Source organism: Phyllobates terribilis, unplaced genomic scaffold (assembly GCF_046119375.1).
Source record: "Phyllobates terribilis strain yellow unplaced genomic scaffold, ASM4611937v1 Scaffold_11__3_contigs__length_659146591, whole genome shotgun sequence".
In the NCBI taxonomy this organism is placed as follows: Eukaryota; Metazoa; Chordata; class Amphibia; order Anura; family Dendrobatidae; genus Phyllobates; species Phyllobates terribilis.
The window spans coordinates 183,773,078-183,801,045 of record NW_027362771.1 but is presented as its reverse complement, the minus strand read 5'-3'; the positions used below and the strand labels follow the sequence as shown (position 1 = coordinate 183,801,045).

Here is a 27,968-nt window from a genome sequence, read left to right as displayed (position 1 = left end):
TTTTTTTTTACTTTTCACTTGCTTCAATAGTCTTCATAGGAGACAAGAAGCTGTGATCATCCAACTGCAGAAATGCTCACCGTCTAAGAGCGCTCATAGCTTCCTGGCAATGACAACCACAGGGGTCTCCTGCAAACCCCGGATTGTCATGTCAACCCATCGACGACCCGTGGTCAAGTGACATGGGTGCTGAGGGGCCGGATTAGTGACGCGCTTCCATGTTAAATGCCGCGGTCCGAGATTGACAGCGGCATTTAACATGTTAACAGCTGCACGTTGATTGCGTTTTTACCCGCGGCTGTTAGGGGCACATGTCAGCTGTACAGATCAGCTGTCCTGTGCCCAAAAACACGCGGGCTCTGCTACTGAGCCCGCATGGGGTGCAGGGATACAACCTTGGAAGTACTCATACGTCCAAGGTCGTTAAGGGGTTAAAAAGCACAACTAAAAACGCAATGGAAACATAATAAACAACTAAACATGCATAAAAAAATAGGGTTTTATTTTATTTATTTTTGCATCCTGTATTAAACATACATTTATAGGAGGAAAAACTTTGGAATAACACAATGTAGAATTCTAAGAAAAGACATCTGTTGATTCATCTGAAGAACGGATGTTTAGTAGAGATGAAGGTTGTTTTCAACTTTGTTTTTGGTTGTCATCTTGAAGATTCTCCACCCTTACAAGTTAGTTTTATACTGCCTATAGACTTTATCTCTAAGGCTGTTACTAAGCTTCATCACCGATCAAGCCTAGCCGCCATGTGGATCACTTGTAAGCCATCAATGCTCATCAGTTCATTATTCAATATGACTTTAGAGTATCCACGTGCATAATTTATGGACTATATATTGTTTAAAGGAGAGCTGTCATCATGATCTGTTACTGTTCACTAGCAAACAGTTTCTACTACTAGCCCAAATTGCCCAGAAATACTGTGCATTTTGCTACTTTTAAAAATCCACTGGATTTAAAGAGGGGAACACTTCTCATGCTTTGATGGCAGCTGTGCATCCTCATAGCATACGTATGGCAGCCATCAATCACTGCTCAGCGAGTGGGTGCTGGGAAAGACAAGGGAACGCTGCCTGATGAATACAGTACACTCAGCCATATTCGGCTCCATTACCTGTACAGACCCGTCTCCTGATGACAGATCCATTCTAGCTGTTTCGTGAGTCTTCAACCCGGGGCTCTCTCTTGTCAAGCTACAAGTCCCGGCACGTCAGGACAGTTTCACACTATTCAGAACATAGATTTTCATAATAAATCAAACTACAGACCTGTGATGACCACAGGATTGAGGATAATGGAGCGATCACTGGTGGACCGACCGCTGGGTCCCCCCAACCATCCAGTGAACAGGGGTCTGGAATGTAGGAACAATGCTCTGCTCGGTCTCTCTTGAAAGAAGCAGAGGTGGGCCTGCTCAAACCCCACGCCAGTCCTTACCCACGGGACAGCCGTAGAAATCTGAGCTCAGCACTTGGCTTCTTACAGGCTATTCCAGGACTTAAACTAAGGCAGTGGATTTTCCGTCTAAAAAATCTGCCATTCATTTGTATTTTTTGCAAAATATAGTTATAGTTTTAGATCAGCCGAGTATCCTTGTGCCTTCACCCTAAATCACTGGCAAATTTGCAATGATGTGAGGCCATGTAAAATCTGAAAGAATTGCTAGTAAAATAATAATAGGTTTTATATAGCGCCAACAAATTCCGCAGCACTTTACAATTGAGAAGGGACAGATAATAAAGGTATCACATACAGTACAGACCAAAAGTTTGGACACACCTTCTCATTTAAAGATTTTTCTGTATTTTTATGACTATGAAAATTGTACATTCACACTGAAGGCATCAAAACTATGAATTAACACATGTGGAATTATATACTTAACAAGAAAGAGTGAAACAACTGAAAATATGTCTTATAATATTCTAGGTTCTTCAAAGTAGCCACCTTTTGCTCTGATCACTGCTTTGCACACTCTTGGCATTCTCTTGATGAGCTTCAAGAGGTAGTCACCGGAAATGGTTTTCACTTCACAGGTGTGCCCTGTCAGGTTTAATAAGTGGGATTTCTTGCCTTATAAATGGGGTTGGGACCATCAGTTGTGTTGTGCAGAAGTCTGGTGGATACACAGCTGATAGTCCTACTGAATAGACTGTTAGAATTTGTATTATGGCAATAAAAAAGCAGCTAAGTAAAGAAAAACGAGTGGCCATCATTACTTTAAGAAATGAAGGTCAGTCAGTCTGAAAAATCGGGCAAACTTTGAAAGTGTCCAAGTGCAGTTGCAAAAACCATCAAGCGCTACAAAGAAACTGGCTCACATGAGGACCGCCCCAGGAAAGGAAGACCAAGAGTCACATCTGCTTCTGAGGATAAGTTTATCCGAATCACCAGCCTCAGAAATCGCAGGTTAACAGCAGCTCAGATTAGAGACCAGGTCAATACCACACAGAGTTCTAGCAGCAGACACATCTCTACAACAACTGTTAAGAGGAGACTTTCTGCAGCAGGCCTTCATGGTAAAATAGCTGCTAGGAAACCACTGCTAAGGACAGGCAACAAGCAGAAGAGACTTGTTTGGGCTAAAGAACACAAGGAATGGACATTAGACCAGTGGAAATCTGTGCTTTGGTCTGATGAGTCCAAATTTGAGATCTTTGGTTCCAACCACCGTGTCTTTGTGCGACGCAGAAAAGGTGAACGGATGGACTCTACATGCCTGGTTCCCACCGTGAAGCATGGAGGAGGAGGTGTGATGGTGTGGGGGTGCTTTGCTAGTGACACTGTTGGGGATTTATTCAAAATTGAAGGCATACTGAACCAGCATGGCTACCACAGCATCTTGCAGCGGCATGCTATTCCATCTGGTTTGCGTTTAGTTGGGCCATCATTTATTTTTCAACTGGACAATGACCCCAACAACACCTCCAGGCTATGTAAGGGCTATTTGACCAAGAAGGAGAGTGATGGGGTGCTATGCCAGATGACCTGGCCTCCACAGTCACCAGACCTGAACCCAATCGAGATGGTTTGGGGTGAGCTGGACCGCAGAGTGAAGGCAAAAGGGCCAACAAGTGCTAAGCATCTCTGGGAACTCCTTCAAGATTGTTGGAAGACCATTTTTGGTGACTACCTCTTGAAGCTCATCAAGAGAATGCCAAGAGTGTGCAAAGCAGTCATCAAAGCAAAAGGTGGCTACTTTGAAGAACCTAGAATATAAGACATATTTTCAGTTGTTTCACACTTTTTTGTTAAGTATATAATTCCACATGTGTCAAGTCATAGTTTTGATGCCTTCAGTGTGAATGTACAATTTTCATAGTCAAGAAAAAAAAAAGAAAAATCTTTAAATGAGAAGGTGTGTCCAAACTTTTGGTCTGTACTGTAGTTCAACAGTAGCAGTGAGGGTCCTGCTCACAAGCTTACAATCTATAAGGAAACAGGGGGACACGATAGGTAGGAAGTGCTTGTCATGTATGGTTCAGCTTTCATTATAATAAAAAGGGCATTTCAAATAAGCTGCATGATCCAGTCATCAGCCAGTATCTGTCCAAGTACAGTTACCGAGTGTATGGAGGATGGAGAGACAGATGAATAGGAGGGACCAGCTTCTGAGGAAAATTTAGAAAGATGGAACAGAGAAGAGTTAGATTAGTGAAGTGAGGTGATAGGCTGATCTAAAGGGATGCATTTTCAAAGTACACTTAAAAATGTGGGGGCTAGGTATTAGTCATATTGTCCGGACAGTACATTCCAGAAAACTGGTGCAGCACAAGAGAATTATGGAGTATGTTTGTCTAAGATCAGTACTGAACTGAGAGCACAGGTAAGGTGATAGGCAGAGATGAGGGAGGAGATATAGGGTGATGCAGAACTGTAGAGAGCTTTGTGGGAGAGAAAGATAAGTATTTATTGTATTCTGTAGCGAATGGGCAACCAGTGTAATGACTGGTACAAGGTAGAGGCATCTGTGCAACGGCAGGACAGAAATATGATCCTGGCTGCCGCATTCAAGAGGGATTGGAGAGGAGAAAGTTTCGTTAGAGGGAGACCCATCAGTAGAGAGTTGCGGTAGTCCAGACGAGAATGAATAAGAGCGACAGGAACAATTTATGCAATTTAAAAAGGTGAAAAAAGGTTGGATTCTGGAGATGTTTTTAAGATGCAGGTAACCTGAGCGAGTGAGCGATTGGATATAGGGAATAAAGGAAAGTTCTGTGTAAGATATAACCTTAACCCCTTTACAACCTGACGTCTTAGTACGTCACAGGCTACCTCCCCCGATTCCGTGAGGGCTCTGGCGGTGAGCCCGCACTGAACCGAGCACATGTCAGCTGATTCTTACAGCTGACATGTGCCCGCAACAGCCGCGGGTGGAATCGCGATCCACCCGCGGCTGTTAACATGTTAAATGCCCCTGTCAATCTCTGACAGCAGCATTTAACGCGCGCTTCCGGGTAGCGCGTCCTAAGCCCCGCCCATCGGCGACCTCCGTCACGTGATCGCGGGTCTCCAATGGGCGGGCATGACAATCCAGGGTCTGCAGCAGATGCCTGCGGTTGTCATGAGCTGGTCGCTATGAGTGCCACCTAGTGGTCGGCGCTCATAGCACAGGAACATTTCTGCTGCATACAGGGGATGTGCTGATCCCCAGTATGTAGCAGAGGCGATCGCACAGTTGCTGCTTCTAGTCTCCTATGGAGACTATAGAAGCATGCAAAAAGTGAAAAAAAAAAATGTAAAAAATATAAAAGTTTAAATCACCTCCCTTTCGCCCCATTGAAAATAAAATAAAAAAAAAAACCCTACATAGACATATTTGGTATTGCCGCGTTCAGAATCGCCCGATATAAAAAAAGAATTAATCCGATCGGTAAACGGCGTAACGAGAAAAAAATTCTAAACACCAGAATTACGTTTTTTGGTCGCTGCAAAATTGCAATAAAATGCAATAACGGGCGATCAAAACATCGGATCTACCCCAAAATGGTATCAATAAAAACGTCAGCCCGGCGCGCAAAAAATAAGCCCTCACCCAGCCCCAGATCCCGAAAAATGGAGACGCTACGCGTCTTAGAAAAAGGCGCCATTTATTTTTACCAAATTTTGGAATTTTTTTTCACCACTTAAATAAAAAAGAACCTATACATGTTTGGTGTCTACGAACTCGTAATGACCTGGAGAATAATAATAGCAGGTCAGTTTTAGCATTCAGTGAACGTGGTAAAAAAAAAAAAATAAATAAAAAACAACTGTGGTATTGCACTTTTTTTGAAATCTCACCGCACTTGGAATTTTTTTCCCGTACAAGATATGGTAAAACTAGTAATGGCGTTGTTGAAAAAGTACAACTCGTCCCGCAAAAAATAAGCCCTCACATGGCCATATTGTCCAAAAAATAAAAACGCTATGGCTCTGGGAACAAGGGGAGCAAAAAACGAAAATGCAAAAACAAAAAATCCCAAGGTTGCGAAAGGGTTAAGACAGCAAGCGTGCTGCTTGGGAGTTATGGTTGAACCACCCAAGGCAATTGCAATATTGGGTATAGGTAGGTTAGTAGAGGGATGAAACACGAGAAGTTCAGTTTTGGAGAAATTCAGTTTCAAATAGAGGGAGGACATGATGTTAGATACAGAGGACAGATGATACCTGGTATTTTGTATTAAGTTGGTGGTGGTCAGGAGAAGAGGTGCATAATAGGGTAACATCAGCATAGAAATTAAACTGGACACTAAATCTGCTGATTGTCCAATAGGGTAGGTGTATATAGAGGAAAAGGAGGAGCCTAGGACTGAACCTTGAGGAACCCCAACAGTAAGGGGAAGAGGAGGGGAAAAAAACCCAGCAAAAAATACAGTAAAGGAACAATCAGAGAGGCAGGAAGAGAACCAGGGGAGAACGGTGTCCTTGAGGCTGATAGAGCGAAGCATAGTGAGGAGGAGCTGGTGATCCACAGTGTCAAAAGCGGCAGAGAGATCCAGGAGAAACAGCAGGGAGCAGTGATCATTAGATTTAGCTGCTAATAGATGGTTAGAGACTTTAGTGAGGGCAGTTTCAGCAGAGTGTAAAGAGCGGAAACGGGATTGTAGAGGGTCAAGAAGGGAGTTACCTGAGAGATAGAGGATTAAAGGAGAGTGGACTAAGCATTCCCGTTTAGAGATGTAGGGAAGATTAGGTACAAGTCTGTAGTTAGTAGTGCAGTTCTGGTTTAGGGATGTTTTTTTTTTTTTTTTTCCCAGTAAAGGGGTTATGCCGGCATGTTTGAATGAAGAGTTAAAGATACCAGGAAAAAGAGAGAGGCTAAATATTTTAGTTAGTTGGGCAGTTACAGCCGGGAAGAGGGACTGAAGGAGATGTGAGGGAATAGGGTCACTGGTGCATGTTGTAAGGCGAGAAGAAGCAAGAGCCTGGTAATAACTTGTTGCGCAACAGGTTCAAAGGTGGAAAGTGGGCTTAAGGTGCGGGAGGGAAAGGGATCCAGACTGAGTGGATTGAGCAAAAATATCCGGATGGATATGGTTGATTATTTCTATGAAATAAGTCAAAGCTGAGGTTGGTGACGGGGCCTAAACTTTAGGGCTCAGGAGGGAGTGGAAAGTTTCAAAGTTACACTCGGCAATGTATTATTATAATGTGACAATGCTGGGTCTGGACAGGAGAGGGAGGTGATCGGAGCTAAAGATGACTGCAGATTGTTCATTAGCTGCTGTGCACTGGTGGCATGTAGATTTCTGTATGAGCGGTAAGTGGGGGTGTCCTGAGAAGGGAGACAGTTCTTGACAGGAAAAGTTGTGGTCAGAGAGCAGGAGAGGGGAGTTAGTAAAGTCATACATTGGGCAGAGCCAGGAGAAGACCAGGATATTCCCATCCTCATGTGTAGGAGAGTACGTAAATCTCACTTACATACATACATACATACATATATGTCGGACCTAAAGCTTGATAATCCCTGGGCTAAGGGTAGAGAAAGGGAAATTCACGTTGGCTATAAAGACTCCTCTTTACCATTCATCTTTTGACTTTCCTTTTTAACGGACACATTTTCAAATGTTATTGTTTCAAAATGTTTGTTTTTCTTCAATTTTCCAACTCCCAAGAACGATTCTATTTTTTTAAATGGAGGTTACCCGCCAGTGTGCATGACACTCTAGAATGACACACGCGTGCTACTCTAAAAGCGGAGTGAGCTGCCCATACTTTTGTCTTGGAGCACAACTGAATTGGTAGCCAGGATCTTACTTGAGAAAGTAGCTGTCACAGTTGGTAGAAGTTGCCCTGAAATGTTCGTTATGTGCCACTCAATCTACACCTTTGGTGGCACTACTAAATCTCCATGTAACCCAGGCAATCATCTTACTCAGCAAAAGCAGGGGTGACGTGCAGTGTGAAAGATTTGGACTGGAACAAGGAGGACAACAGCACCTGAGAAGTAACCGGGTTTCACAATGAAGGCTACAGACATAAGTAAATGTAACAGAGTAGGAAAAATTGTTAAGGCCGAGCTGCTAGAAGTGTTGGAAGTAATTGGAAAATTAGATTAGTACTTGGCAACAAAGACTGTATATGATTAAGGGTGTACTACCGGTAGAAGTGGCAGACCCACGCTGGCCTTTCACAACATACTAGCTTTGCTTGGATTTACAATCTGATGCCATGTGATGGAATATAAAACATAAAGGAAATACTGCACCTTGCGAGCTATGGGTTCCTGATTCTCCATAACGGTGTACCAGCTGACCAGCTTGTTCCAGCCTTCGGTAGGCAACAGAATGTAATCAAGTTCATCAATAAGATGCTCCTTGAGAGACTGCGTATCAGTATCTGTGAAAGAGACTGTCAGTATTTAACCATGAGAAACCAAACCAGTAACAGATTGATGGATGGATGCGTGTAGAGAGTGTATATATTATATGTAATACAAGACACTGTTGGTGGGAGACAGTTTCAGTATATTTTCATTAAAAAGTATTTTGCAAAAGAACGCAGACACCGATACAGTTGCATGCTATTGCCATTAGCTTCCATTGTGAAACAAAAAACAGTAAAACTTCTGGAAAAGTGAATCCTGCTGTGCATTTCTATTCTGTTAAATACACAGGAAAAAAAAACAGTATTCAAACGTATATGTCAGTGGAAGTCAATGACAATGCTACTGTAAAGGCCTTCCTTTTTTGCAGTATACTTTGGAAAGACGCCAATGAGCTAGTATCATTATAGCAAAAACATGGTGTAATATTATAATATATATGCACACAAACATGCACATAATATGTATACGGATAGGTATTGTCTCACATATTCACAAATAGGGAATGACCTTTAAGGAGTCCAGAATTATCAATAGGACCTGGATACACATTCTGATCTCCCATCTGGTACTTGTCCCAGCTGTCAAACCCCACATATTTCTTCCACTGCTTGAACCAGCGACTATCAATCAAGTACCTAAAATAATAAAAGATTGCAAAAATAAATGTTGGAGCAAATAAAATCAGATGGGCTAGAGTGGAACAGGACATTAAAAAGGAACCACTTGACAAGATAAAAAGTTCTCTAGAAATGTCAAGATGTAAAAGCAATAAAACTTACTAATGTACTTTAATCCTGAACAATGCCCTTTGGTCTGATGTCAGTGAGCTGGCTGTCCGGCTCAGTTCATAAGCTAAGCCAGCCCCCTTCTAAGTCTCTGCAAAAGATGCAGAAACTATAATACAAATATTACCACGACAGCACAGTGAATTATGAAAATGAATAGAACATACTGAAGAGGTTAGTTAAGCAAGTTATCAAATGACTTAAAGAAACTAGGATTCAGTGGTCTGGATCACAAAATCGCAGTCCTGCACATATAAAAATATAATGTGAAATTAATCGGAGCATTATTTTCAATCCATTAAGAATAAACTATAGGTACACATCTAACCAGCTCCAGCAGTCTGGAAAATGTCAAGAAGTATTATAAGTAGTGTTGAGCGAGTATGTTCTATTAACCCTTTCGCCGAGTATGCTCGGGCCGAGCTCCGAGTACTTACAGCTGCTCGGTGATATGGTTGAATCGCTCCCGTGTGCATGATTTGCAACTGTTTGACAGCTTTATTACATGTGAGGAATGTCTAATTTCTTACACATTCCTCACATGTAATAAAGCTGTCACACAGTCGCAAATCATGCACACGGGAGCGATTCAACCATATCACTGAGTACGCTATAAATACTGGGAGCTCGGCCCGAGCATACTCGGACAGAACATACTCGCTCAACCCTAATTATAAGGCAAGCAGAATAAAACAGCTCAGTATAGGCTTTACTTTGAATGGACTGGCACAGAGGATAACAGGTCAATCACCCAGTGGGCCACTCTGAAGGACTAGCCTGCACCTTCATATTCTATAGAAAGAAAAAGGTAGCATTTCATTATTTATTAAAAGGGATTCTCCCCTATTACTGAAGCTAATATGAACGGGCCAGGAGCAGTTCAGTATTTCTGTACTGAATTGGATGTCGAGAACCCTTTTAAACAACTACTCAATTTTTCTATTATATAAAAGCATAGGCTGAGACGACAAAAGAACAGCAGAAGACCACAGAGTATCAGCCATCCCTGGGCTTTGCCTTAACACCTTCCCTAACATCTTCTTACGTGGTCTTGCATTTGCACAAAAGGGAATCTGTCAGTAGAATCAACCCTTCTAAACTGTTTATGTGGTCTTACATGCAAATGAGCTGTTAAGATCTATGGGCTGGACACAGATCTCCCTGAGAATCTGCCTCCACAGCTTCTTTTAAATAAAAAGGGAAGCTACCAGTGTGAGAAATGTAGAGAGCAGACCGTCAGTCATTACAAGTCTCACATTGCTAATGCCTCCTTTCATTTAAAATAAGCTCTGGAGGCAGATTCTCAGGGAGATCTGTGTCTGGCCCATAGATCTTAACAGCTCATTTACACATTAAATATGTAGATTTCTCTGGAATAAGACATTGGTTCGCAGATATCAAGGAATAATTTTTTTCAACCTTTTATAACCTACATGCCCCTACAGATTGCTATGGAGGATTGATCCTACTGACAGATTCCCTTTAAAAAGAGTAACTTAAGTTTGCTCCTGAATTTTTCATATGTGGCAGGCACTTGAACTGCCTTAGACCCCAACGATCAGGCAATAGACCCTCTGAGAAGTGCATGGCTTCGTAGCCTGTGTTTTCTATTGAATCTGTACTCCGGTCAGGGTTGCCATCAGGGCATTACTGCCCTTACTGCTGTATGGGGCCCAGGCCCAGTCAGGGCCCCCCGCTGTAACAAAGTGCCAAGCGCCGGGGCGTGCACCGCCTTAGGCGGCGCACATCTCGGCGCTGGGTTCCTTACCGGAGCTGTGCAGCTGCAGCAACTCCTTCATACTTCTCCTGACTTCTGGTCATCTGACAGCGCGTACGTGCAGTCACCTGAGAAGAAGTCAGGAGAACCTGGCGGCAGTGTATATAGAGCACCAGGATGCTGCAGGGATTGTATGAGGGATAAGTATGAGAACTTTGTATTTTTAAATAGAATTAATTAAATTAGAGTGAGAGGATGAGCTGCACATGGGGGAGAATGAGCTGCACATGAGGTAGTGGGGGGGTGGGAGTTGAGAATGAGCTGCACATGGGGGGAGTGCGGGAAATGAGCTGCATCGGTGAGTTAGTGTATTACATGTACACTGACACTATACACTATGTTCAGGGCTCTTGTGTATAATGTCTCTGGTGATCACTGCATTACCTGTACACTATATACAGAACTCCTGTGTATAATGTCACTGGTAATCACTGTATTACCTCTACACTTACATTATACACTGTATACCATGTACAGAGCTCCCGTATATAAAGGCACTTATGGTAATATTAGTATTGTGTGTTTTGTTTTTTTTATTAAAAAAAAAAAGTATTGTAGGATTCGGTGACAATGTGGTGGTAATATGTGGTTTGGTCATGGTGTGGCATTTTTTGTCTCTTCTATGTGGCATTACTTGGTCACTATGTGGTGGTAATATGTGGTCTGGTCATGGTGTGGTGGTTTTTGATCCTTGCATGTGGTATTATTGGTCATTTTAAAAAATGTACATGACACATTCCCTTAAAGAAAAATATACCTAAAAAGAGTATTGGATATTTTAAGAAAATTTTAATAGCTTAGAGTAGAGTAGGGCCCGGCCAGAAGAGTCTACTTTATCGTGGTGGCGGCTTTAAAAATCTTTTGGCCAAAACAAAAGCTGCTGGCTATGTGTATGATCTGGTGTTCACTGGGAACTGGTAATGTGTGATTGGGGAGGACGTGGTGCAGAAGTGGAGGAGAGGGGGCGGTGGGACTGTAGAAGGTTTGAGGGATGGAGGCGGAGTCTCAAGGGGGCCCAAAAATGTTGCCAGTATGGGACCCCTAAATTTCTGGTGGCAGCCCTGCCTACGGTACCTATGAACGCTCAGACAGGAGTTGTGCATTCCCATATGCTGAACTGTGTACTTCTCAGGGGTCTATTGCGCAATTGGTGGGGGTGTCAGGATGAAAGAGCCCCTCCAATCTGTAGGCAATACAGGTGGCTGCTGAACAGGGAAAATCAGAAAGAAAAGTTTAATTACTCTTTAATGCTTACTGCTAACTGTGGCCTGATGTTGTGTGCACATGTTCCCTGCCCCTTTTCCCCCCCTCTTCCCTAGGGCATAGAGTTCAAAAGGAGCCCCTAATCCTAGGTAAGAGTCAGGCATCAGGCTTATACTTATAAAGAAATAAAAAGGAGTATCCTCTCTCTTTTAGCAAAGAAGGACTATGCACTACAGCTTGCGATGCTAATGACTAATTATTAATCAATACAAAATGTACAAGTGACATTTTACTGCAAAAATACTGACATTCTTCAGACATAAGGACTGTGTTAAAGCGAAAAGGAGAAACGGTATCATAGCCGTGCAAGAGTGCTGCTTAGGATGTGACTACTGACAATGGTGGTGTATGTCCTATAAACTAGCGACAATGAATCTACATCGACAGCATGTATAATGGGCACCAGGACTGTGGAGTCGGAGTCATGGAGTTGGAGTCAGCATAATATGGGCCGACTCCTAAAATATATAATAAATTGGGTACAGTAGTACAATGCAGGATGTGCTGTAAATGTTTTCATAAGTTATGAAATGTCTGTTCTGTTCCTGAGCTAAGGGTCTGGGCTTTTAGTTGAGATGAATCTGTGCTGCACTTTATGTACACGCTCAGTAGTGAGGCCGTGCTGTGGAGTCATGAAGCAGGGAAATTGAGGAGTCGGAGGTTTGGCTTACAGACTCCACAGCCCTGGTGGGGACCCAGAATCATTTTTACTTGTGAAACCTTGGAATCACAGTACGACACTGGACAGGGAATGTTTCAGGGGCCTTTTGTTTTCAACATCTGTATCCATGTTAATTTAAACAAAGTGAACACTGACCAAAGAACAGGCTGCAACTAACCGCTTTCACAGAAGATATTCACTCTACAAACAGTAAAGTGGTTCTCAGATTGAAGGGGTTGTCCGATTCAAATCGTTAAGTCTGCGATCACTCTGTGTGACTGCAGACTTATGAATCCCCCCAGTGTACTCACTGTGCACTGCGAGGATTCACTAGTTACTGAGCCGGAACCGGAGAATATGTCTGAGTCATACACACTCCCAGCCAGTGGACCCGTCTAGTGGGCGTGGCCTGGCTCCATACACTTATATAGAGCCAGTCAAGTGACGAGGCCGTCCAGTGGGCATGGCTGACAAGAAGGCGCGGCCTTGCTCCATACAAGTGTATGGAAGCGAGGCAGCGCCCAATGGCGGGGAGTATGTATGACACATACATACCCTCTGGTGTCGGGTCAGAAGAACTCTCAATCAGTGGTGTGGGCGGGGTTATACAGAGCTCAGCATTCAGAGAACTGCTAGATATGTAACCGAAAAAAAAAAAAAAAGTGATTTTATCAGAACTACAGCAAAGAGCCCAGTATGTCATACAGTGGGGAAAAACAGTACTTAGTCAGCCACCAATTGTGCAAGTTCTCCCACTTAAAAAGATGAGAGAGGCCTGTAATTCACATCATAGATAAACCTAAACTATGAGAGACAAAATGAGAAAACAAATCCTGAAAATCACATTGTCTTGTTTGGAAAGAAATTTTTTCAAATTTTAGTGGAAAATAAGTATTTGGTCAATTACAAAAAATTCATCTCAATACTTTGTTATGTATCCTTTGTTGGCAATGACAGAGGTCAAACATTTTCTGTAAGTCTTCACAAGGTTGGCACACACTGTTGCTGGTATGTTGGCCCATTCCTCCATGCAGATCTCCTCTAGAGCAGTGATGTTTTGGGGCCGTTTCTGGGCAACACGGACTTTCAACTCCCTCCAAAGGTTTTCTATAGGGTTTAGATCTGGAGACTGGCTAGGCCACTCCAGGACCTTGAAATGCTTCTTACGAAGCCACTCCTTCGTTGCCCTGGCAGTGTGCATGGGGTCATTGTCATGCTGAAAGACCCAGCCATGTTTCATCTTCAATGCCCTTGCCGATGGAAGGAGGTTTGCACTCAAAATCTCACGATACAGGGCCCCATTCATTCTTTCATGTACACGAATCAGTCGTCCTGGTCCCTTGGCAGAGAAACAGTCCCAAAACATGATGTTGCCACCCCCATGCTTCACAGTAGGTATGGTGCTCTTTGGATGCAACTCAGCATTCTTTCTCCTCCAAACAAGACGAGTTGTGCTTCTACCAAACAGTTCTACTTAGGTTTCATCTGACCATATGACATTCTCCCAATACTCTTCTGGATCATCCAAATGCTCTCTAGCAAACTTCGGGATTGGGGAAATAGCAAAAAAAAAAAAAAAAATTTACTGCATCAGGCAGGGGTTAATGCTTCCTTCAAAATGGGATGTATAAACCTTTTGACAGCTAAATTTGATGTCTTAAAGTGAATCTAAGTTTCCATTGTGTCTATTATATACATACACAGCATTTGCATAGAGAAGGCAGTGTGTTACAGTAAAGTGAATGAGAATTCTATCAATCTCATGCCAATTTTTACGCTGCCGAAATTGACCTGCAGTGTGACTTTGAAATCTACAGCATGTCAATTTAAAATTGTGGTAATTATGTGTTATTTTCTGGATTTTCCTCGTAGATTTAAATGAGGTGTAGATAAAAACGTAAATGCGTTTTTAGTACTTTTCCACTGAAGAGAAACAAAGAAAAAAAAAAGCATATGATCCACAGTCATAAATCATAGAATGGTAGAGTTGGATGGGACCTCCAGGGTCACCTGGTCCAACCCCCTGCTCAAAGAAGGATTCACTAAACCATCTCAGACAGATGTCTGTCCAGCTTGACAATCTGTCTGTCACTTGACAAACATTAAAGAAGGGCTCTGAATGCCCTCCTAATTGGATAGGGAACAGGAAGTTTCCAAAATAAACATGTTTTTGGGTGGTCAAGATTTAAATAAAACTAAAGAACTGCAGCTGAAAAATACAGTAAGAGTAGGTGCACACAAAGGTTTTCTCTTGGTCCGATAATTCTGACCAGTGGCATAAAGCAAAAAGTTCCTCCACCTTCTTCATTCTGTCAGTCGATGAAAATCAGACTGTACTTGGATGTCATCAGAGAGCGGTCCGATGTTTTTTCACAGACCCATAGACTTGCATTTCAGATATTGATCCAATACCCATATCAAAACAGGACATCTCTAATTTTTTTTTTCTAGGACAACTTGGTTACGGAAAAAAAGGGACATGTGCACAACCACATAGAATATCATGGATGCAAGTGCTGAAAACCACAGATCGTACTGATCAGATATAATCAGTTGTATGCACGAACCCCGAAAGAAAGAGTTAGGCTGTGTGTCCACGATGCGTTTTTTAAGCGTTTCCGCAGCGGCAAAAACGCTGCAGAAACGGATGGTAGAAGGCCTGCCATGTCCCCCAATGACAATCCGCATGTGCTGTGCACATGCTGCAGAAATTTCCACTGCGGGTTATCATTGCGGACAAAAACGCAGCACTACCAATTATTTTGCGGAAGTGCTGCGTTTTCGCCACCATTGACTTGCATTAGAATTCGTGCATTCCGCTTCACTAGATAAGCACATGCGGAATACATGCGTTCAATGTGCGGATGGTACCCAGGTCTAGAGGAGAAGAGACTCTCCTCCCGACCCGGGTACCATAGTACCTATAAAAAAAAAAAGAATAAAATAAATATATACTTACCTTCTGGCGGCCCCCGCTGCACTCGTCCTTTCATGCCGGCAGCTAGCGATGGACTGAAGGACCTGCGCTGACGTCATAGTCATGTGACGGGTCACGCGACGCTGATGTCGGCAGGTCCTTCAGTGTACCGCTGCCGGCAGCCAGGACGGAGCGCGAAGCAAGACTCCGGGGGGCCATCAGAAGGTAAAGTATATATTTATTTTTTACCATTTTTTCGGTCACACTATATAAATCCATGCCGTTTGCATGGATTTATATAGTGTGACCAAGTTGACAACCACTTTCCAAGTGATGCTAAAAATCGCTTGGAAAGCGCTTGTCAACCCGCATGCGGAAATGCATGTGAAGAACGCTTCACATCCACATGTCCCTGGCAGGAAAAACGCATGTACAATCCGCAAGTACAGTCCGCATGCGTTTTTTTCTGCCAGGGAGATGCACAAATGCTCAGAAAAAATCCTGAGCATTTCTGCATCGTGGGCACATAGCCTTACTCAGATCAGCTAATTGGTGCGGAAATACTTCTGAAAGTCCGCAGTATCCAAAAGACAGGCAGAGTTCACCCTAGCACATTTCATGGTCTGTTTAGGGACCACAATGATCGCACTGACCAGTCTATGGTTTGAGTGAGAAGACCCGTGGTCAGTTCGGGCATGGCGGTCCGTAAATGGGCGATGAAATGCGGCAGTGTGAACCTGGCCTTGTTAGACCATTTCAATGTAATACATACTTGTCAAACTCTGGCCCGTAGGGTGGTTTTATTTGGCCCATGACACCAGAACCACCAACCCTATGTGGGGCCCATTATTCTGTACGAAGGAGTACGTGGGGCCCATTATTCTGTATACTAGCTGGCCTGCAACTTTGTCCAAGTTTTTCATTTTGGCTCTCTGTGTGTTTGACATCTCTGATTTAATCGAAGGGAGTTCCCTATTCAGGATGTTCATCACTCAGAGCAGAGAACGCGGCCAAGAAAAGCTCTCGCTCTGGAAGCGCTGAACACGTTTAGTCATTACACGCAGCCTCTTGATGACAATGGGCATTATGTGATACTTCATTTCTCCTGCATTAAAGCAGTAGGGAAAATGAACACTGCATAGGTGTCTAAAGAAAAAGAACATAAGGAGGGAGGTAAACACATTCTGGTAAGAGTGGTTGCCATGATTTACAAGCTACGTAGCTGGCTTCGAGTAACGGTTCTCAACAAATTTCTATGAACCCTAATGGCTTTCACAGCACAAAACATTTCACAATTAGTTTCCCCCCCAAGAACAGCATGATACGCCTTGACTTGAGATCTCACTGATCCACATCATCTTACAGCAATAAAAAACAATTTCTATGCTTGCTGTATTTGTGCTCTGTTATTTGATGCATTGTATTCAATATTTACTGATATGTGTCTGTCCTTCCATCATTGTAGACTTTATCTGATGGTGCAAGGTGTTATACTGTGTCAGGCATAGTATTAGGCCTGTTTCTTTGATCAGCTATCCACTCCCTGGTGAGCTAAGCAGCTGCCAATTTAGTCACAAGCAGCTCCCACAATCCCTCTCACCTGATGCTATAGTCCTTCCTATAAATCTAGATGCATCATAAGGGGTGCACACAGTGTGGGGTACATGCACGTGTCCTCTTCAGCAAAGTGTCTTGTTCAACAAGTGTCTGACAGTCATTTCAATGGCAGTCATTCAGGGCAGGAGTCAGGTAACCCACACTTTATACTCTCTTCTAACTATGTACTTTATTCCTGCATCCATATTCCCGTGTGCTTTATTCATCCACATTCACCCCCCCCCCCCATCACCACTCATCCATATCTGCCCCTCACTCCTTCCCTCTCCCATGTACAGCTCCCATGCTCTTTTGAACTTCCTGAAAAATCTCACTCTATCTTATCCAAAAGGTATTGCACAAGAAATCATGTCACAAATCCAAAAACTATCTGCTCTTTCTCTTTTTACCGCTACTACTCATTTCAGGGGATATCTCTCCTAACCTCGGACCACCCTCCACCTCTCCCTTACCTCACATCGAAACCCTGCTAACCTTATTAACATCAGCTGTACTCCTTCATCTCCCTCCTTCAATTGCGCACTGTGGAATCCACAGTCTGTATGCAACAAGCTTCCTTTCCTGCACAATTACTTTCTGACCAACTCTCTCAATCTGCTGGCCCTCACTGAAACCTGGATCCAGGATTCTGACACTGTCTCCCCTGCCGCTATTTCTCATGGCGGCCTGCATTTTTCCCATTCCCCGAGACCTGCAAACAGACTTGGTGGTGGGGTCGGCATACTCCTGTCCCCACAATGCACCTTCCAGGTCATCCCCCCAGTTCCATCACCCTCCTTCCCTTCTTTTGAGGTCCACACCATCAGGTCCTTCCATCCCCTCTCCCTCAGAGTAGCGGTCGTATACCGTCCCCCAGGCTCACCCACCCAGTTCCTTGACCATTTTTCCGCCTGGCTGCCGCACTTCATGTCCTCAGATTTACCAACCCTTATCCATGGAGACTTCAACATCCCCATAAACAGCCCCACCTCCTCATCCGCATCCCAGCTTCTATCTAACTACTTCTCTTGGCCTCTCACAGCTTTGAACCTCTGAAACACACAAAGAAGGAAACACCCTTGGTCTGGTCTTTGTCCGGCTTAGTTCAATCCCCCACCTAGACAACTCCCCTCTTCCCCTCTCTGATCATAACATTCTCTCCCTCACACTCACAAATCCTCGCCCGCCCCAGCACACTCCTACCTATCACACATTCAGAAATCTACAAGCCATTAACCCTCATACACTTACAGACTCCCTTCACTCATCACTTTCCTCAATCGCTTCTTTTTCCTGTCCTGATCTGACTGAAAATCACTACAATGACACTCTCAGAAGCACGCTGGACCAAGTAGCGCCCCTCACCCTCAGAACACAGAGGAAAACAGCCCTGGCTCACACTGCAAACCCGATTTCTCCGGCGTTGCTCTAGAAGCGCCGAACGCCTATGGAGGAAAACTCGCACACTAGAAAACTTTACCCACTATAAATTTATGGTAAAAACATGTAGGTCTGTTTGGCGAGGTGAAGGGCAGAGTTATTTCACCACCCTGATCTCCTCACTATCCAACAACCCCAAAAAACTCTTTGATACCTTTCACTCCCTCCACAGTCCCCCATCACGGACATTTGTGCTGAGGACTTGGCCTCCTACTTCACAGAGAAAATAGACACCATCCGTCAGGAAATCAGCTCCCAGCCACCAAGTGGATCACTCTCCACATTTGCCCCAGTCACAGAAGACAAAGTCTCCAGGCTCCTCTCATCGCACTACATGCACCACTGACCCCATTCACTCACACCTACTCCAGTCTCTTTCTTCATTCGTCAGTACTCACCTAACTAAAATCTTCAACCTCTTCCTCTCTTCTGGTATCTTCCCCTCCATCATTACTTCATTATTAAAAAAGCCCTCTCTTGACCCTTCCTGCACAAACAACTACAGACCAGTCTCCAATCTTCCCTTCATCTCTAAACTCTCGGAGCGCCTGGTCTACTCCTGATTTACCAGTTACCTCTCCACTCACTCTCTTCTAGACCCATCACAGTCCAGCTTCCATCCCCTACATTCTACAGAAACTGCACTCAAAGTAACCAATGACCTTCTGACAGCAAAACGTAATGGTGACCACTCTCTGCGCATTCTTCTTGACCTCCCTGCAGCTTTTGACACCATTGACCACCACCTCCTACTCTCTATGCTCCACTCAATCGGCATAAAGGACACTGCTCTCTGCTGGTTCTCATCCTACCTATCTGACCGCTCTTTCAGTGTATCGTTCGAAGGCTCCACTCCCCCCTCCCTTCCTCTCACTATAGGGGTTCCTCAGTTCAGTCCTTGGCCCTCTTCTCTCTCTACACAGCCCCAATAGGACAGACCATCAGCAAATTTAGTTTTCAGTACCATCTTTATGCTGATGAAACACAACTATACACCTCATCCCCTGACCTTACCCCCACTGTACTACAGAACAACAGTGACTGTCTGGCCGCAGTTTCTAACATCATGTCCGCTCTCTATCTGAAACTCAACCTTTCCAAAACTGAACTTCTGCTCCCGCCATCTTCTCACCTCCCTAAATCTGACATCTCTCTCCGTGTGTGGCACCACAATAATACAGAGCCAGCAGGCGCGTTGTGTTTGACACCAATCTCTTGCCTGCTCTTGTCGCTTGCACCTGAAGAACATCTTTAGAATCCGCCCCTTTCTCACCTTGGAAACAAAAACCCTCACTGTTAGCCTGATTCACTCCCGCCTTGATTACTGTAACTCTCTATTAATTGGCCTCCCCCTCACTCGACTCTCCCCTCTCCAGTCCATCCTTAATGCTGCAGCCAGGGTCATCTATCTGGCTAACCGTTACTCAGACTCCACCGCTCTGTGCAAGTCATTGCACTGGCTGCCCATGAATTATAGGATCCAATTTAAATTGCTTGTTTTCACCCAGAAAGCTCTCCACAATGTGGCACCCCCCTACATCTCTTCCCTCATTTCTGTTTATCGGCCTACCCATTATCTACACTCCGCAAGCGACTTTCGACTAACATCCGCACTAATCCGTACCTCCCACTCCCGGCTTCAAGACTTCTCCCGAGCTGCACCTATTCTTTGGAACGCTCTACCCCAAGAAATTAGGATGAACCACAACTTACAGTTTTAAGCGCTCCCTAAAAACACACGTATTTTATATTCTTATAGCCCATCCCTTATTTCTCCAAACACAAGTCTCCACCGAACCAAAAAGCACTAAAGATACTGGATGGTGATGAGCTCATGCAGCCTTTATCTATCCCTCATCCCCTCAACATGGCTGGACCATCCTTGTAAATAAGCCATTGTACTTTGTCTCCCCCACCTCATTGTAGAATGTAAGCTCTTCCGAGCAGGTTCGTCATTATTTTTTGCTGTAATTATTGTACTTCTATCTTTAGCTAGGTTATTTATGACTGTTGTATGTGAACCTCTGAATTGTTAAGCACTGCGGAATATGTTGGCGCTATATAAATAAAGATTATTAATAAAAGAACCATGATTGCTACCTAATGAATAGTATAACCAGCAAAATATCTAATTTCCATAAGTAGAAATTTTTTATACCACTGAACATGTGCTAATGTTACATTGGATGTCAGCACAGACGCTGGACCCGAACCATCACTTCTGGGTGTTGGCTGCATTATACAGCGGAGCTCTAATTTAACAGCTGGGATCGGAGGCAACTCCAATCCTGGCAATTTAACCCTTAGACTATGTTCACACGTTGTGTTTTTGCTGCATTTTTTTCTGCAGGCAGAACCTGCTCTATTGGCAGTAAAGAAGCTGCTTACAAAAAGCATGTTTTGCTGCATTTTTTAGGATCCCAAAGTTCAGCTTTGCTTCTACCACAAAAGCATGAACACAGGTCACCAATGCAAGACATAGCTTCATGAAAAAAAAAACACAATTATAAATGTAACAGCAGGGGGAAGTGAATTGGTTGGGAATAGCTTACCTAAGACACTGACAGAGCATTGAGTTTATAGGACACTGTTTAATTCACACTATGGTCTGTCATTGAGTTGCTCAGGCATTGTTCAATTTCACACCTCTGTGGGCCACAGGCATTGTTCAATTTCACACCTTGGTCAGCCAATGTTTACTTTACATACATCACTAGTTTAATTAAACTGTACTAATCCTAACTGCCATCTCAAGTAACAATACCAAGACATTATGGTTTAAACTTGGGAAAATAAAAATCACAACAATAAATGGGTTTCATATACTGCTGTACATGCTTTTATTCACCCACTAAAAACGCAATAAAACCTGATACCTGTGTTTTTGTCGGCATTACTCATTGCTTTACATAGGTGAAAAAACGCTGCAAGAAGTGACATACTGCAGTTTGCAACAACGCAGCAGTTTTCCAAATCAGTCAAGAAAAAAAAAAAAAGTGTGTGCATGAGATTTCTGAAATATCATCGCTGTTACAGGTACTGTAAAAGCAGCTTTAATTTACATAAATTTGCATAAAAAACATGCGAACATAGCTGACAGTGTCATGGATGACTGTGGAATCGGTACGGCATTCTGTATGCGAGGTAAAACCTGCCTACTACAAAGTTTACATGATGAAAATCAGATTTTCTAATCATGAAGTCACAATTTCAGTAACTTCCTTAATAGAACCCAAGTATACTAATCTCTGGGAAATTCCACACTGTCAGTGACACACGTGTAGGTTTAGAATATTTCTTTAAAAAAAGCCTTTCCGCATTGAAAGAATGTTACCATCATTTGACTATCATGTGAAACCGGGCACTTGGAGAGGCTGCGGGCATAAGCGACCGCTGATCCATTCTTTCTCTGTGGAGCTGCTGGAAAGAGTGCAGCTGTGTAGTCAAGCATGCGCCAGCTGCTCAAATCTAACAGGGAGAAAAGTGCTCCATTCTGCTGATTTGGGGTTTTTTCCCCACCACCCAGAAAAAAAGGTAAAAAAAAAAAAAATGAAGAAACAATGCAAAAAAAAAACAAAACACTATGGAATTGGCATGTGAAAACATTTACTGTATTTCACAAAAAATATTTCTTGAAGTGTGCTTCATGACTTCTTGTACCTTTAAAGAGTACCTGCCACTTGCTCAAAAAAGTGAATTAAATACCTTGTAAAATTCCCTGAGCAGCCTGGATTCTGAAGGTCTTTTCTGTTTTGCGCTGTCGCTCTATTGCAAAGCTATTCAAACTTGTTGATTATTTTAGCACAGTATGTGAAATCCCTGCTTTACAGTCCAACTTTCTTCAGTCTTCTCTGGGGGCATGCACTTTCCCGTCTCCTTCCCAGAGTCTGACAATCACAGCTGGCCAACGTTTGAGACTGCAAGATCAGCTGCCGAGTTGTGATTGACAAGGAGGGATGAAAGAGCACGCTCCCAGAGAAAACGCTGAAGAAATGCGCAGTTGCACGACAAGCAGAGATTTCACATACAGCGCTCCAAAAGCAACAAATGTGAAGATATCTGCAATGAAATGACGCAGCGCAAAACGGAGAAAAGTGGAGGAATCAGGGAAGCTGGAGGATTTTTATAAGGTGTTTAATACCATGTTTTTGAGCACATGACAAGTCCTCTATAAATAATACGTTACAAAAGCTAAAATTTGCCATAAAACAACCCAAGTTGTTAATCCATTTGGCACTGAAAATCCAGCCCTAGCTCTGTAATAAATAACAGGTTATCTGTTCTGTTCTTGAACTTCAATCTTAAAAAGGGAATCAGTCAGTAGGATCAACCCTCCTCCTAAGCTGTCTATATGGGCACAGGTCATAGGAAGCTGAATAAGATGATACATCAGATCACACCTATAAAGGTATTATTGCAGAAAAACACCATATTTTTCTTATATGTAAATGAGCTATTTCAGGCTATGGGCCAGACACTGATCTTCCCTAGAATCTGCCTCCCGAGCTCATCTTAAATTAAATGGAGAGATATCAGTTGGAGACATGTAAATAAGGAGAGAAGACTGTCAGTCATTACATGTCTCACTCTGGTAACTCCACCTTTCATTTATAATAAGCTCTGGAGGCAGATTCCCATGCAGATCAGTGTCCGGCCCATAGATCTGAACAGCTCATTTACATATAAGAAAAACAGATTAATCGAGAATAAGACATTGGATCGCAGATATCAAGGTAGCAGTTTATTCAACTTTCTATGACTTACATACCCATGTAAATGGCTTGGGGTAGATCTTTCTGAAAGATTCCCCCTCCCCCACCCAAAGAATCAAAGACAGCAATAACCACATGTAAACTGGTCATTAAATTCTTCTATTCTACATTGCAGCTTTGTCACCAGAGGATACAAACAGGCTTCTAAATCGAGATGTTGGTTATATATGGCAACTACTATTGTGCACTGATAAAAGCTTATCTCTCCTGTAAGTGACAGCAGCTACATGGCAATGTGCAGCCCTGGCCAAGAGCAGGACTAGTAAAGCAGAATACAGAAAAGCTGCTGACATCAGCACTCTACTTACTATATTATTATGGTGTCCAAGGACCACAACATACAGATTATTTGAAACCTTAAAAAGCCATTATCCAGTTTCAGAAAACCTGTCTCCGCGAAGAACTACTTTACTCATCAGCTAAAGTCCAGAGCTGAGTTTCGGCCATTGCTTCCAGTGTCGTATTGTCTGCAGCGCTGGCATCGTGCTGACAGCGCTGCAGATGATCAGTTAGCTCAGCCCAAGTGACAGTACAAGCCGTCTAGAGCCGCTGAGCTCAGTTACTGGCTGCAGCGCCATCAACGCGACGTCTGTGGCCGAGCATAATGTATGTGCTGAAAGTTTTCCCACGGCATGCGGTACATGAAGATAGAGGACTCTCTGAATAGACCCAAAGACAAAAATGTTACTTTTTTCTTTTTTAAACCAGTTCAGCTGTATACAAAAAGAAGCTAATATCCAGCGATGATGGTGTGGGCGGCTTCGCTGCCTCAGACTCACCATGATTCTTGTAAATATTCAAGGCACAACATCTAGACCCAGCACATCACACACCTGCATATCAATATTAAAGGGAATCTGTCAGAAGGTTTTTGCTACTTAATCTGAGAGCAGCACAATGTAGGGGCTGAGCCCCTGATTGCAGCAATGTGTCACATATTGGGCTGCTGGTTGGAGTTTTGATAAAATCACTGTTATATAAGTAGGAGATTATCACTAGAGGACTAGTAAACCCTCTGCATAGTCAAATAGGCCTCCATATTCATGAACTCTGCATAACCTCTCTTCCACCAATTATTGGCAGCTTTCTGCCTATGCATAGTGCACATAGAAAGCTGTGAATCAGTGATGTGGGCAGGGACAAAGAGCTCAGGATCAAGAGAATGGGTAGATCTGCTGCAGATAAAACAGATTTTTTTTCAAAACTGCAGCCAGCAGCCCAGTAAGTGATACATCGCTAGAATCAGGGTCTCAGCCCCTACAACATATTGTTGTCAGATGGAGTGGCAATTACCTGGTGTCAGATTCCCTAATAAAGGGAGCCTGACAGCTGATGTATGCAACCACTGGCAGCATGAATCACAGACTATCTTCATTATTGCTGCAGGGTTTCTGATATAATATACTTATAGATGCCAGCTGGGGACTATGAGAGGGGACCTGTCTCTTGGACTAGTCAAGCTCGTCTCATCGTTCCCAGCTTCTTTTAGCTACAATCCTGCAGTGTTTCAGTAAAAGGCAGACAGCTGCAGCTAGTCTACAATAGTCCATAGTTTGGGCACCATGAAGCAGCTGTCAGGTTCCCTTTAAATACTGATCTCTTGTTATCAGAAGGGTTTGATTGCAGCGGATAGAAATGAAAGGAGGCACAAGAAGGAGCTACTGCCACGGCCAAGCTGGACTTTGAATACAAGAATCTATAAAAATGATGATCTACGATCAGTCAGCTGGGAAAAAGCGCTGTACTGTCCCTGATACAGGATTTGGGGGTACGGTTTTATGCTCCTAGAATTTCTGAGAAATCGATATACACATGGCACTTAGTGGCACTGCAGTAGGTGCACGTCAATTTGGGAAGATAATGTCACATTAATTACCATTTAAAGCAGTATTTAATATCCAGTATAAACCGCTAGGTGCAGTCTAAGAATGTCTTAAAAGAAAAAAAGCCTGGATTAGTAAATCTGCCCTAATATTTCTGTACAGCATAAGCCCATGCATTTCTATTAGCATTGTAGTACAGATCACTGCCACACAGATCCCTTATAATGCCGTGCACACAGGTCTTAAAGGGATTGTCCAGGATGGCAAGTGTATTCAATGGTGACAGCAGAGTAAGTGTGCGTTAGCAGTAGTCTATGGTGGCAGTATAGGTGTGGGTGAGCTGTACTACCAGGGTGGCAGGTGTGTGCTAGGGTGACAGCAGTGTAGTTGTGGGTAAGATGAAGCATTGGGATGACCAGCGCAGTCTACGATGACAACAGCGTAGATATGGGTAAGTTATAGTCTGGTGACAGCAGTGTTGTCTTTGGTGATAGCAGTGTTGGTTAGCTGTACTACTGTTGCGACAGTTGTAGTCTAAGGTGACAGCAATGTAAGAGTGGGTGAGCTGTACTCTACGGTGACAGCAGTGTTGGTGAGCTGTAGTACCGAGGTGACAGGTGTAGTTTATGGTGACAGCAGTGTAGGACCTGGGCAGCTGCGGCATATGACAGCTATAGCACAAAGTGGCAACCAGGCAATAGCGACAGCACTGTTGGTGAGCTGTAGTATCAGGTTGACAGGTGTAGTCTATGGTGACAGCGGTGTAGGAGTGGATGAGCTGTAGTCTATGGTGACAGCGGTGTAGGAGTGGATGAGCTGTAGTCTATGGTGACAGCAGTGTTGGTGAGCTGTAGTACTGGGGGTGACAAGTGTAGTCTATGGTGACAGCAGCATGGGTGCACTGTAATCTATGGTGACAGCAGTGTAGAAGTTGGGTAGCTGTGGCATGTGACGGGTGTAGCACACAGTGGCAGCCAGGCTGTAGTGACAGCAGAGTTGGTGAACTGTGGTACCGGTGGTAACAGCTGTAATCTATGGTGACAGAAGTCTTGGTGAACTGTAGTAGTCGGGTGACAGCAGTGTAGGAGTGGGTGAGCTGTAGTCTATGGTGACAGCAGTGTTGGTGAGCTGTAGTACCGGGGTTGACTGTAGTGTTGGTGAGCTGTAGTACTGGGTTAACAGGTGTAATCTATGGTGACAGCGGTGTGGGTGAGCTGTAGTACCTGGGTGACAGCAGTAGTCTATGGTGACAGCAGTGTAGGTGTGGGTGACAACTGTAGTCTATGGTGACAGCAGTGTAGGTGTGGGTGACAGCTGTAGTCTATGGTGACAGCAGTGTAGGTGTGGGTGACAGCTGTAGTCTATGGTGACAGTTGTAGTCTATGGTGACAGCAGTGTAGGTGTGGGTGACAGTTGTAGTCTATGGTGACAGTTGTAGTCTATGGTGACAGCAGTGTAGGTGTGGGTGACAGCTGTAGTCTATGGTGACAGCTGTAGTCTATGGTGACAGCTGTAGTCTATGGTGACAGCTGTAGTCTATGGTGACAGCAGTGTAGGTGTGGGTGACAGCTGTAGTCTATGGTGACAGTTGTAGTCTATGGTGACAGCAGTGTAGGTGTGGGTGACAGTTGTAGTCTATGGTGACAGCAGTGTAGGAGCCGGGCAGCTGCGGCATGTGACAGGTGTAGCACCAGTGGCAGCCAGGCTGTAGCGAGTCCCGCAGGCCCCTCGGCAGAGTGTAGCGCAGTGACGGAGGACAGGCACCGGCTGCCTCGGGCCGCAGATGAGTGACAATGAGCAGGTGACCCCGGTGCCGGCTGCAGCGCTCACTTCCCGGCATGATACAGATGTTTTCTCTATCACTCACGACCAGTCTTGTACATCCACGCCCCCGGCAGCGCGTCTCCCCTCATTCTAGCCCTTCCCGGGCCCCCACGCCCTTTAGCACCACTTACCATGTGTCCCCTCTTCGAAGCGGGGTCTTCAGCAGCGCCGACACTTCGGATCTCTGAGTCTCCAGATCAACCACTCCGCCCTCCGCCATCTTCCTGCACTGACAGCTGCGCGCTGCATCCTGGGAGTGACGTCACTGCTGGGAAGTAGGGGAAGCAGTGAGAGCGGCTGTGTGCGCCTGGGAAACGCTGCAGCCAATCACTGGAGACGCGACTGTAACCAGGACGCGGAGGAAGCTGACGGCTGCAGCTCTCAGATATAGGCCGGTGTCAGAGCGCAGAGCCCCGAGCAGTGCCCGGCAGCACCTGGGATGGCAGCTGGCAGTGAGGGGCATGGGCACTGCTGTGTGAGCGGCAGCGCCCAGGAATGAGCCGTAAAGCAGAGTAATGTGGGCAACAAATAATACCAAGATTTCTACATGGATTAATAGGCTGTCGTTAACCCCTTAGCGACCTGTGTAGTGTCCTGGGGTTTCCTCCCTTTCCCAGAGCCATACCTTTCTTTTCCATCCACGTAGTGATAAGGACTTGTTTTTAGGATGAGTCGTAGTTCTGACTGACACCATCAATGTTGGGTGAGTTACAGCTGACACTTGTTTTTGATTAACGTTTGGCGTCTGAATCGCAAAGTGACCCCAGTTTTTTTCTACTACTACAACTTTTTAATCTACAGGATACCCTCCCTTGTCTCCAAAACTGTACAAAATGTACATACATGGGAAATAATACACAAAATAACCTACATGTAATGTTAGCTATGTGTTCATGCAAAGGATATATTGTTACTGTAAGTCAAATTGTGTGCAATTAGTAAAACTAGGCAGCAATTAACCCCGACCGATAACGTATAGATAGGTTCATATGGTGTGTCCCTGCATTTGATGCGGGCTCCGGTGCTGAGCACGCATCTTTCCCTGCACATGACAGCTGATCTAATCAAAACTCCAGAATTAAGTTTTTTTGGTCGCGGCAACATTGCAATAAAATGCAATATCGGACGATCAAAACATTGTACCTACCCCATGGTATCAATAAAAACGTCAGCTCAACACGCAAAAAATAAGCCCTCACCCAGCCCCAGATCCTGAAAAAGAGAGACACTACGGGTCTCGGAAAATGGCGACATTTTTTCACCACTTAAAAAAGAACCTATG

General features: G+C 44.1%; 1 protein-coding gene across 4 annotated transcripts in view; it reads right to left on the bottom strand.

Annotated features, from left to right (window-relative positions):
• Nucleotides 1–26,969, bottom strand: part of USP15 (ubiquitin specific peptidase 15) — a 103,857-nt gene extending 76,888 nt beyond the window's left edge. For 2 of the 4 annotated variants that reach the window (XM_073651870.1, XM_073651868.1), the window contains exons 1-3: nucleotides 26,818–26,969; nucleotides 8,336–8,463; nucleotides 7,709–7,839 (exon numbers count right to left, since the gene is read on the bottom strand). In XM_073651870.1, the coding sequence (XP_073507971.1) occupies nucleotides 7,709–7,839; nucleotides 8,336–8,463; nucleotides 26,818–26,906 (348 nt within the window). In that variant the 5' untranslated portion in view covers nucleotides 26,907–26,969. Of the gene's footprint in view, nucleotides 1–7,708; nucleotides 7,852–8,335; nucleotides 8,464–26,817 lie in introns of all 4 variants that reach the window. The other 2 variants (XM_073651867.1, XM_073651869.1) reach the window with 2 other exon arrangements.
• Nucleotides 26,970–27,968: the final 999 nt, after the last annotated feature.